This window comes from Globicephala melas, chromosome 10 (genome assembly GCF_963455315.2).
Source record: "Globicephala melas chromosome 10, mGloMel1.2, whole genome shotgun sequence".
Taxonomy (NCBI): domain Eukaryota; kingdom Metazoa; phylum Chordata; class Mammalia; order Artiodactyla; family Delphinidae; genus Globicephala; species Globicephala melas.
This window is the reverse complement of record NC_083323.1, coordinates 3830810-3843119: the sequence shown is the minus strand read 5'-3', so window position 1 is coordinate 3843119 and position 12310 is coordinate 3830810. Positions and strand designations below refer to the sequence as shown.

At 63.2% G+C, this 12310-nt stretch overlaps 1 protein-coding gene across 3 annotated transcripts in view; it reads right to left on the bottom strand.

Moving 5' to 3' along the window:
* Positions 1-1638: 1638 nt before the first annotated feature.
* Positions 1639-12310, bottom strand: part of WNT7B (Wnt family member 7B) — a 52162-nt gene continuing 41490 nt past the window's right edge. The window contains exons 3-4 of one of the 3 annotated variants that reach the window (XM_030855643.3): positions 9616-9887; positions 1639-4282 (exon numbers count right to left, since the gene is read on the bottom strand). In XM_030855643.3, coding sequence (XP_030711503.2) covers positions 3803-4282; positions 9616-9887 — 752 coding nt within the window. In that variant the 3' untranslated portion in view covers positions 1639-3802. The remainder of the gene's footprint in view (positions 4283-9615; positions 9888-12310) is intronic. The other 2 variants (XM_030855645.3, XM_030855644.3) reach the window with 2 other exon arrangements.

Below are 12310 nucleotides of genomic sequence, written 5' to 3'. Positions count from 1 at the left end.
CTCCTGCCTCGGTGATTCTGTGCTCTCTCCGGCACAGAGGGAAGGCAAGCCTGGAGAAGGTGCATCCCGGGCAAATTCAGAGGCAGGATGGTACCCGGCATGCCCGGGGCCAGCAGAGAGAGATGGGCCAGAGCCCCGGGGCACAGGTGTCACTCTGGGGGCAATGAGCCACCGTGTGCCGGGGGTGTAGGGACGCCTGGCGAAATGCTTCTGAGATAGTAGCCTCAGAGGTGGAGCCTGGGGCTGAGGGTCAGGGGGTCCCCCAGGCTGGGCCAGGCAGTGTGGGCTCGAAGCCTCGGGCAGGGCCCCTTGGAGGATGTGTTGGGCGGCCCTGGGAGGCCGGGGCTGGGGTTGAACCGTAGCCAAGAAATAAGTACAGTCTGGGCACTGGGGCCGTGGCATTCTCGGAGCTCTTTCCTCATTCCTGGCCCTGTGGGAGTAGCCGGACCCTGGCGTTCCACCGCAGCCGCCACCGCGGATTTGCTTACCGTCTGGTGGGAGCAGGGGCCTCCTGCCAAGCACCCCCCAACCCCCCGGCCCAGGCCTGGCTCAGGCCCCACAGAGCCTGTTGACCCCCGAGTCCTGGCCCCGGCCACCTCCGGCTGCCACATGGGGAAACTGAGGCCTTCTGGGGGGGGCGCACCATGGGCTGCCGTGCCCCGGGTTGGGAGGCGGGAGGGACAGGGCTTGGACTCCAGATCCAGGGCTCTCTCCTGTCTCCCCCTGGAGGGGCGCACCCTCCTCCAAAAGCCCACCTGGTGGCCCCTCCGCAGGGATGTGGGTCTGGGGCCAGGCTCTGTGGGTACCCAGGCAGACGGGGGCTGTTTGATCAGCGGTTCTGCCTGATGCCAGGCTGCCGGGACAGCGGGCAGTGGCCAAACCGGCCCCACCGCATGCCTTCCGGCCCTCAGCAGGAATGCCATTCATCCTCACTGCTCACACGGTTAGTTACCGCGGGCGGAGGCCGGGCCTCTGGGGAGACGCAACAAGGCCTGGTGGCCAGCCAGGGGCCGCTGAGCTCCCAGGGACCTTGGTCTGCCTTCCCGCACCTGGAGAGGGCAAGGCGCGCCCCAGGGGGGCGCTGGAGTCAAAACCCAGCGGAGACAACTGGACAGACCCACGGGGACCCTGGGGACAGACCCCTCCTGGGGTCAGAAGGGGAAGGAGGCACAGAGGGGGTCAGACGGGCCCAGGGCCTCCTGGCTGCGGGTCACCCACCCTCAGGCTTCCGCTTCTCCTGAGAGTAGCACCCAGCCCCGCAGCCCTAGTCAGCTCAGCACGGGGCCGTGGCCCTCCTGTCCCTGCGGCCTGACCCAGGCTGTCCAGGGAGGCCTCAGGGTCTGTGCCCAGCTTCCACCAGTGGCCCTTGCCAGATGGGGACAGGCTAAAGGTTCCTGTAGGTTCAGCATGGCAAGCCCCTCCCCTCGCACGGCACCAGCCCAGCCCGCACAGAGGGGCGAGGGGGAGCGGGGCTGGGCCGGGCCTCGGCGGGCCGCTCAGGCGTCTCCCCGCCCGCCCCAGAGCTGCAGAGACTCCGCACACTCACTTCTCTGATTCCAGCTTTATTGGAGCCGAGCGCTCCCCTCTCGGGGAGGCCAGACACAGCCCATCAGAACCCCAGCAGCTCTCCTGAAGTGAGGGCACTGCGGAGACACGCAGCGCCTTGGCCACCCCCGTCCCTGCCTGGGCCACGCTGACACCCCACCCCCACCCAAGGGAAGGGCTGCTGCTGACAGACTGTTAGGGGGCGGCGGGGTCTCGGTGGCGGCACCTCGTAGCCGAGGGACAGTGCGCATGACTTGGTGGCATCAGGGGCCCCAAGGGTCCAAGGGTCTGTTTCAAGCAGGAGGAGGAGGCTGGCTCGGGGACAGCGCGGCCACCCCCGCCCCCCAGCACCCAGTGTAGGTCACAATAATTTAAAAGACACTATAGACATTTCGACGCTATATAACAATATAAGTTAACCAGGTTCCTTGGCAGAAGATGCTAGGCCTGTGGACTCGGGGGTGTCCTGGGACCCGGGATCGGGGGGGAAGGGGACTGGGGGGCATTCACAGTGGCCTGGAAGCTCCCAGGACAGCCGCTGTTGGTGGAGCGTCCTGGCATCATCGAGGCAGGCAGGGTGGACGCCAGGGCCAGGGCCCAGGGTCACTCACCCCAGGCTAATGTCCGGCCCACTTGGCTGGTCAGTAGCCTGAAGACACATTTCCACGTGTTTCTGCGAGAAAACACCCTAAATTCAGAGCAGGGACAAGTGCATGGGCAGTGGTGCTCCAGAAGCAGGTGCACACCAGCCTTTCTGGGCCCAGACAAGTTGTGCCTCAGTCTCCCCAAGGTGGGTGGGAATAGTGTCAGAGGACACGTCCAGTGCCAAGTCCCCGGCCCCCAATCTCTCCCTATCCCGCACACAGTTTAAAACCAAGCAGGACCCCTTTCCATTCCCGTTTCCCAGGTTTCGGGGTGATTCGGACCTCAAGGGAGGGCCTGCGTGGTATGGGGACCACGGGGGAGTGTCTGCTGGCACAGCAGGTGGGAACCCAGCGGAGCAACGCCCTATCCGAGTTTTCTCAGCAACCGGGCCAGGGCGAAAGGACCAGGATTGGGCAAGAAGACCACAGGAGAAACTCTCAAAGGCACCTCGAGGCGGGGCGTGGACCCCAGTGAGGCTGGCAGCAGGGGGGAAGAGCACGGCCAGATTTTTCAAGGCATGGGGGCTGCCCCTCACCCTGGGCATCCCTAGAACATGTCCTTCAGGGTCAGGAGGCCTGGTATGGGGGAGCCTCCACTTACGGCCTTGGGGTCTCTGGCTAGTGCTTGAGCCATTCTTGGCCTCAGTTTCCCCATCTGTCAAATAAGGCGAACACCCCTGAACTATCCCCCTTCCCACCAGCTTGCCCCAGCTCAGTGCTGTCCTGGGGTTTCGGCTGGTTCCAGGGTGGGAGGGGGCTCTGTAAACTAGGGGGTGTCAGGCTGGCGGGGGACTGGAAGGGCACCAGCATTAGGGAGGGGATGCAGCACTCCTGGAACCTGACATGGGTGACATTTTGATTTGCTAGAGCTGGTTTTCAAAAGAAGGAAAGGAAGGGCCAGAGGTCCCTGTCCGTGGCTCTCCTCAGAGGCCGTCTTGGTCATGTCAGCCACCAAGCCCCTGCCCAGCTCACATGGGGACCGCGTGCACCGCCACCTCCCCAGGGACAGGGCCATACACAGGGATGCTCCCGAGGGTACCCAGGGGCCAAAAGAGGAAGCAGAGAGCAGCAAGGGGATGAGCTAACACAGAGTATGGAGTTAGGACCGGCTATGCCTTAGTGCTAAAGTCCTCTTCTGATACTAAGAAAACATAAATAATTTTTGTCAACATTTGCCCAAACCGCCCTGGAGCCCAGTGACTGAGGTGGCCTGGGACAGTCTTTCCGTGTCCATACCACCAGGCGGGGGAGGACACTCAGAGTCTTGTCGCTTTGCTTTCCGGGGTATGTGGGTGTCCTTGGGGTTCACTCTCCCGGAGAAAAGAAAAGAAATTCACTGGGCCCCTCGGTGACACTCATGCCATTGGCCTCGCCCTCTGGGCCAGGTGACGGGCACTGTTCTGCCACGGGAGGGGACAGGAATGGCAGGAGGGAGCCCCTGGGGGGCAAGGAGAGGGTGACCGGCCCCGGGGGAGCTCTGCCGTGCCCGCCCGCGGAGCTCCCACCTTCTCCACCCACCTCTGCCGGCGGCCCAGCTGGGAGCAGAAGTGCAAAACGCCGCGGGGCGGGGCCGCGGGGCGGGGGGGCGGGGCCGCGGGGCGGGGAGGAGCCGCTCACTTGCAGGTGAAGACCTCGGTGCGCTCGCTGCACGTGTTGCACTTGACGAAGCAGCACCAGTGGAACTTGCAGTTGCACTGCCAGACCTTGGTGTACTGGTGGGTGTTGTAGCCTCGGCCGCAGCACATGGTGTCGCAGCCGTCGGCGCCGGGCGACGTGCGGTTGCAAAGGCGGCCCTGGGTGCCCACGCTGCCCGTGGCCGCGTCCTCCTCGCAGTAGTTGGGCGACTTCTCGATGTACACCAGGTCCGTCTCCATGGGCTTCTGGTAGCTGCGCAGCTGCTTGATGCGCAGGAAGGTGGGCTGCCGCAGGCGGCTGGCCCGCACCACCTCCACCTGCACTGCCACGTTGTACTTCTCCTTGAGCAGGTGGCCCACCTCGCGGAACTTGGGCAGCGTGGTCCAGCACGTCTTGGTGGTGCACGAGCCCGACACGCCGTGGCACTTGCACTCCAGCTTCATGCGCTCCTCCAGGACCTGCGGGCCACAGGGCAGGCTCAGTGTGGGTGGAGGGTCTGGGCCTCCCCCAGACCTGGACCCGGCTCCCCACCTCCCGCTGTGTGACACACGGTCAGTGTTTCCTCCTCCCACAGCCTCCGTCTCCTCATGCATTGAGCGGGGCTACTGACCACAGGTGGGAAGTTGGTGCGCGCACCCATCCAGGCTGGAGGAGACACCTCTCGTCGGTGCCAGGTCCAGCGACAGCAGGTGCTTAATAAGTGTGGATCCCCCACTCCCGTCTCTTCCACTACGCACCCTCGTGCCTGGGGTAGGCCCTGGCATGCAGTCGGCGCTTAATGAGTGGCTGTTCAGTGAAAGCCTGGCACGCACACGGAGCTCTGTACCCCTTTGCTGAAGGACAGAGTGGGGGCGGGCGGGAGGTGAGTGCATGGATCCGTGAGGCCCGGGCGTGCCGTCTGCTGGGAAGCCGCCCTCCGACAGTGTTGTTCTTTCTCTGCCGCTCCCTGAGGGCCCGTGATGGGTGCAGCCGTGTTTTCCTTGGGCCTCCCTCCTTGGCCCTGGAAAGCCAATTCCCAGAGCCAGCCCTGACCCCAGGCACTCATTTACCCGGATCGAAAAGGCCCTGCCAACCAGGCCTGATTAAAGATGGGGAATCATTAGCTGCCGCCCCACGACTGCACAAGGGCCATTTGTCAGCTGTCTGGGCTCCCGCTGGCCTCACTGTGACAGCCCAGCCCTACAGGGTCTTGGCCACCCTCTGCCCCCTGGTCCAGAACCCCAGCCCTGACCTTCAGTGAATGAATGAATGAATGAACAAATGAAAGAAAGACAGAAACACCCACGGTGTCGGCTGCCGCCCCCTCACTTTCCCTGCCCTGAACCTCAGTGAATGAATGAATGAATGAACATATGAAAGAAAGACAGAAACTCCCACGGTGTCGGCTGCCGCCCCCTCGCTTTCCCAGCCCTGACCACACGGGGCCCTGGACCGAGGCAGGAACCCCGGGGCTCACACTCCAGGTGGGAAACAGGAAGAAACCGACACACAAAGCAGCAAAGTGCAGGGGCTGTGAGAGGGGGAGGCTGCCTAGGGTGGGGGGCTTCCTGGAGTAGGCGGTGCCTGTACTAGGTGTTGATGGTGGAGTAGGAGGTCATTAGACAAAGAGGAGGGGGAGCCAGGGCAGCACAGCACAAGCAAGGAAGGGGAGACTCGGCCCAAGTGAACATGACGTGAGGCTGGTGGCTTGGGGATGGAGACAGGAGAAGCTGGGGAAAAGGGAGGAGGAAGGAGAAGGAAGGGTGATGCTCTGTCATGGGTGGGCCGAGGTGGGGCGGCCCCGATATCGAGAGGAGGGGAAGGGGCCAGGTTTGGGGAACACTCAGAACTGGAATTGCAGGGCTTGGTGACTGTGCCGTGGGGTGTTTGGGTGGAAGGCACTGGCCACAAGTCGGGTCTGGGGATCTGGGTGAAGGGTGGGACCTCCACCCCGGAAAAGCATATCTGGACCTCTTCTCTGCCCCCTGCCCCTCCCCTGTCTCCCCTTCATCGCAGTCAGACCTCTCCTTTCCCTCCTTCAACCCCACCCCATGTTCATCTTTGCTTGGACCATCCCCTTCCTCCAAAAGCCCCTCCCTCCATTAATCTACCCTTCAAGGCCAGGAAGCTTCTCCTGCCCTGGCCACACTGCCTGCCGTGATGCCCCCGGGCCAGGAGCTGACCAGATCATAGCCCTCTCAGAGCCCCCAGCCCGGGAAGCAGTTCCCCCACCCCAGGCTGCTAACCCCGGAGGTGCCTCCTCAGACAGGTGGTGATGGCCAGAGACCTGGCAGGAGTGTCCAGGCTAGCATTTGTGCCAGTCAGGTGGTCCAGGCTTAACAGCCATCGGGATGCCCACGTCGGCTGCAGAACAGCTGCCCCACACCTCGCTCTGCCATCTGCCCCGAGCCCCTTCCCTCCACCCGTTCCCTCCACGTTCAGATCCTGTGTGACAGTCAGCAGATGAAGCCGACTGGGCAGCTGTTTGCAGAGCAAGGGGCTGAAGCCTTGCTTGGCTGGGTCCCCGGGGCCTGAGCCTCTCCCGGGACATGATCACAGGATTCAAGAATGTGCTGTTTCAGTCTCCAGTGCCCTCACGATAAGAGCGACAGTGACGGTGGCGCCAGTCCCGCTGCCCCAGGAGACCACCTGGGAGGGTGCAGTGTGACCCACCCTTGCCTAGAGGAGCTGGCGGCTGAGCAGGGCCCCTCCCCTGGGCCTCACCCCTGCCCCACCACCCTAGGTAGTGGAGGGGGTGGATGGGGGAGCTCCAGAAAAGGGCTGACCAGGATTCTTTACAGAATAATGGACGGCCCACACTCTGGGGACAGTGGTTAGTTACTGTCAAGTTAGGGGGAGTCACAGGGTTGATGGACCGTAGTCCTGAGGGAGCCAGGAGTTGAGCAGGTCTCAGCTTGTCCAGCCCTGGCCCACCAGGGAGGCGGTGGGCCATGTGCCGGTCTGGGGTGGGCTAAGAGAGTGTCCCCCCCAAATTCATGTCCACTCAGAACCTCAGAAGGTGACCTTATTTGGAGATAGGAACTTTGCAGATGTAAGTAAGACTCGAGATGAGATCATCCTGGTTCAGGGTGGGCCCTAAGTCCAAGGACACATGTCCTTATAAGAGACAGAAGAGGAGGGAACACAGACACAGGGGAGGGGCCACGTGAAGACAGAGGCAGAGACTGGATGATGTGGCCACAAGTTAAGGAGCACCTGGGGCCACCAGGAGCTGGAAGAGGCAGGAAGGGTCTTTCCCCGGAGCCGTGGTGGGAGCTTGGCCCTGCCGACAGCTTGATTTAGGCCCTCTGCCTCTATGAGAGAATAAATTTCTCTTGCTCTAAGCCACGCAGTTTGGGGGACTTTGCTGTGGCATCATCAGCTTCCTCTCCACGTGACTTGCTGAACTCCATGGCCCTGAGGGGGTGGAGGGGTGGGCCTGGCCGCTCTATTATGGGGCCAGGGTGCCCCAGCACTGGGATGACCCGTGAAGGTCTGGACTCAGTTCTCTAGGAAGCCTCAAAAGCCACACCCACCCCACCTCTACTGCCATGATCAGCCCCCAGGGACACTGTGTGGCCACCACCGTTGGCCTCTTCCAAGGGCTCAGACCACAAACACGCTGCACAGCCCCACAGGGTCGAGGCTGTTGGAGAGGCAGTGGGGGAGGGGCACAAGGTGCATTACACCCACTGTGCGGATGGGAAGACTGACTCAGCAGAAGGACCGGGCCAGCCAGGGCCTCACAGACAGCTGGGGACAGCGCTGGCAGGAGAATCCCGGCTGCTGACCACCTTAGAGGCCTTTCCTGGGGCTGCCCTGTCCCTGACGGGCCCTCGCACTGCCCATCTGCTCTCCCAGACCCTGACAATCTCCTTCTCCTCAGTTCATGGCTTCCAGGTTCATGGCTTCACCCCAGTCCAAAACCCCCAACATGCTGACCCTCTTCCATCCTCATCCCCCTGAACAGGCCCAGGCCCCTTCACCAGCCTCCTTATTGTCATGCCTCCTGTCTCCCCGGGGAACCAATCCTGCTAGCCTCCATTTCCCTTATGCCTTTTCATCACCTGTCAATTGGCAGGACCCCCTCCCGCCCACCCCCTGCTGCCACCGAGTCCCCATGTGTAAAATGGGGACAGTGAGACCGTCCTCCCAGGGGTGTGGGAAAGCCCCTGCTCAAGACCTAAGCCACTGCAGAGGCTCAAAGGGGGGTGGGGGGGGCTAGTTCAGTTGAGAGCTCAGACACACCTCCTCCTCCAGCGAGCCCTCCTGGTGCCTCCATGTAAGTGAATCTCTCCTTCCTCTGCCCTCCCAGACCCAGATCACTGTTTGCCTGTGCCTAGAGAATGGGGCCTATGTGCTGTCTGTGAGCTCCTTAGAGACAAAGGCTGTCACTCATTTCTTCACTCATCTGTTCATCTGACAATAATTTAATAACCACCTGCTGCATGGCAACCTGCACATCTACAGGATGAAGTCAAACCCTGGGCCTGGCGTTCAAGGCCCATTCTGGACTGGTCCCTGCTTACTTCTCAGGCCCTTTGTCACCACCCCGCGTGCTCCCGCCAGCCGGAACCATCTGCAGTACCCCTCCCCCACCCTCCCCCACTCCTCCCACACCCCTCCCCCACTCCTCCCCCACCCTCCTCACCCCTCCCCCACTCCTCCCACACCCCTCCACCCCTCCCACACCTCGCAGGTGCCAGCTCCTTCTGCCTCTGCTCTTCTCAGCTCCGGTATGTGGACACCACTGCCTCCCGGAAGCTACTGCTACCCCTCCCTCAGGTCCCCGGGCTCTCACTGTTTCTGGGTGCAGCCCCTGCTCCCCTCATGTGGCCCCAGTTGGAGCTGTGGGAGCTCCCGCGGCCAAGGCTATGTCTCACTCCTCCCTGACCCTGCACCCAGCATAACGCCTGGCACACAGAAGGGGCAGCGAGAGTGAACGAGCCCAGCTCTGGGCCCTGCGGCAGAGGGCATCTTCAACTCTTTGCCTGGAAAGGCAAGTCGTGCCTAGCCTGCAGAGCCCCACAGGCCCTGGCGCCCTGGGTGCAGCCCCCCGGGCTGGAGAGCCAGACCCAGAGGCGTTCCACTTGGCTGGCTACCCTATCTCGGGCCATCTTGCCGCCATGGCGGCCGCCCCTCCCAGCCCAGTATCTGGGGCCCTCATCTCCCAGGGGCGGGGCTGGACTCGCCCTGAGTTCTTCCCCAGTGCGTCCCGGCTTGAATGTCCTCGGTTATCACCCACCACTCTGCGGCCCGCACCACGCATGAAGCTGGCTGCCCAAGAGCCCCCAGCTCAGTTTCTGCCCTGTTCCTGCTTCCTGGGAACACCCCTTCCTCCAGTCTCTCACAGCACTCTAAGCCAAAGGCCGCCTCCTCCAGGAAGCCTTTCCTCGTATATCGGCAAGACCCCTCTAGGAGCAGGGCAGGGACATGGACTGTGGCCCAGGGGCCTCCCCTCACCCTTGGGTCCCAGGCCAGGCCCAGTTCCCACCTTGTGTGCAGACAGGATCCCTGTCTCACCCCTACCGCCCACCAGCTGGGGGCCGCGGGCGTCACTTCACTCCCGGCCTCAGTTTTCAAACCTCTGTCATGGGAACAGTAAGGCCCAGCTCTTCGGGCTGCTGGGACGGACAGAAGTGACGGCTTGCGCTCAGCACTCCCCACCCCGCACTTTCAGGGTTCAGGTCACCAACTCCCTCCGCTAGGAGAGGGGCCCAAAGCTCAGAGAGGGCCACAGCGTCCCCGTGTAACGCGGCCGTCACACGTGACCCAGGCCTGCCCGCCCCGCCCCGCCCAGTGCCCGCCCTACCTTCCTGCCCGCCTCATTGTTGTGCAGGTTCATGAGGCGCCTGGCGTTTTTCTTGATCTCGCGGGCGTCCACGAAGCGCCGGGAGAAGTCGATGCCGTAGCGCACGTCGGCGGAGCAGCCGCCCCACTTCCAGCCCTCGGCCTGGTTGTAGTAGCCCTGCTTCTCGCGGTCGCAGCCGCAGTTGCTCAGGTTGCCCTGGCTGCAGGCGGCGGTGACGGCGTGAGCCACGCCGGCGGCGGTGATGGCGTACGTGAAGGCGGCCTCCCGGCTCCCTGCGGGGAGGGGGCGGGTGCGGACGGTGAAGCCCCGCAGGTCCCGGCCCGGTGGGCTCAGAGGACCCAGTGCTGGGCCCTGGTCCTGCTGCCGGCCGGCTGTGTGACTCTGGGCTCAGCCCTTAGCCTCTCTGAGCTTCTCACTCAGCAAAGTGGGGCCGATAGAACCCACCTTTCAGGGCTGTGGTGAGGACGGTATACAGTGGGCACTCGATGCATGCCACGGCCCTGCCACCGGCATGTAAGACACTTCTCTTCCTGTCCCGGAAGCCTGGGCTGGAGAGGCCCAACTTCCTCCTGGGAGACAGCAGTGCGGGGCGGGCCTGGGAGGGGATGTTTGGGGTGTGGGCCTCTGTCAGCCTCCCAGCGCTGCTCTTCATGAACCAGCCACTTGTGCTGATCCCTTTGGGGGGCACCCACCCCACCAGCCAGGAGCCAGACAGAATCGCCCCAGCTCAGAGTGGCGCCAGAGCCCTTCGTTGCCGTCTGTCTCTCTCCCTCTCTAAGCACCCACTGTCACCCCATCACCAGGCCCTGGCCTCCTGAATCTCCCTTCTCCTCCGACACCCCTGCCTGCTTCAGGGGTCTCTGAACTGCCACACTCAGGTGCCGGTCCTCCCGACCTCCCTCACCCGCCAGCCACCCTCCAGGCAGGTGCAAAGTGCAGCTCCGCACCCCCCCACACACACACTTTCCCTCCCTCTCCTCTGCCTGAGCTGAGGAGGGAAGGCCTGCCATCCAAGCCTGAAGTCCATGTCCAGCTGGACCCCCAGCCCCCTCTCCCCGTCCGCCACCCAGAACGACCCAAATCCGGTACTGCTCACATGCTCCTGGACGGTTCCTGGTCTTTTCGGTGTTATTTCCTTCCCCTTCATGCCCAAATTTTAACAACTTACCAAGGCCAGTTCCAATGCCTCCTCCTCCAGGCAACCTTCCCAGACCACCAGCCAGAAGGGAGCCCGGGCTGCCTGATCTCCCTCAGTGGCAGGTCTGACGCTCTCATTGCTCTCGACACTGTCCACCTGGTTAGCCCTACCACTGGGACTTGCCAGCTCCACACGGGTCAAAGTCCCCTCAGATGAGCGGGTCCAGCTCTCATTCTTTATTTTCCACAGCCCCCAGCCTGTGCATCCTGCCATCCGGGCCCCAGTCTCTTGAGCCCCTCTCACCTTGCCCACGAGCACAGAGGCTCCCTGTGGGCCACGGCCGGTTCTGTGTGGTCCCCAGCACCTGCCACTACGGGTACAGAGCTCAGTGATGTCGACTGGCCCAAAGCCAAGCTCTGCTGAGCGGGAATCGCACTGCCGTCAGCAATAGCGGGGTGTGGCCACTGCAAACCCACGACCCCATCCTTGCACAAGCCCTGTGTTTGTGCCCCGCGAGCACCAGCGTGCCCCTCTGTGTGCTGTCCCTGTTGTCGGGGGCTGGCGTCATCCCCCCAGACTGAGGGAGGGTGGAGGGTCAAGTTAGGCCCATTCCATAAACATCCATTGAGCACCAACTGCATGCCCAGCCCTGTGCTGGGTGCCGACTGTGTGCTCTGGGGTCCACCTCCTCACCCACCAACCAGCTGAGGGGGGCTCACCTAGATGGGATCCCTGTTCCCCTGGGGGGCTTACCTTCAGGGAGGTCCCTGTCCCCAGGGTGGGGGGGCCCACCCTTGGTGGGGTCCCTGTCCCCGGGGTGGGCTTCATCCTCAGTGAGTTCCCCTACCCTGGGGGTCTCACCCTCGGTGGGGTCCCTGTTCCCTGGGGGGCTCACTTATCTGGGGTCCCTGTTCCCGGGGTTTCTCCCACTCAGGATGAGGACCAGGGTGAGACCTTCTGGTCTCCGGGACCCAGGGCAGAGGAGGCTTTGGTTGGCCTCTGCTGTCTCGGAGGGGCCATAGCTTCCTGGAAACTTCCATCCTCTGAGAAGAGCTGATGGAAGGTGGTGTCGGGCATCCCTTCCTCCCCAGAAAGATCAGGGGATCTTTGCAAAGGGCACAGGGCGGCACTGCCCTCCCAGGGCCTTGCTGGACATCCAGCCCCTCCTCCTGGGTGGGCCCTTCCTGCCCACACTTCCCACCTCCCGCGTGGGGACCGCTCTGCTGCCACTGCTCTGTAAGAAGCCTCTCTCAGCACAGTGAGTGGCTCCTGGAGGATCACCGAGGAGCCCTGGTCCCTGCACCGTCCAGGCCACCAGCCGGGAGCACCAGACAGACACAGGGACAGGGAGAGGATGGTGCGAAGCGGATTACTGAACTCCTCGCTGTTGGTTTGGTGTCACCCAAGCCCAGCAGGGCCTGCGACAAGCTTGCGCATGGGCGGGGGAGCAGCGGTGAACTCGTGAGGGGGTTCCAGGAGAGGAGGGGACCACAGTGCTCTGCGAGGAGGGGCACAGGGAACCATGGAACCTCCAAGAATGCCGTGACTTGCCTCTCT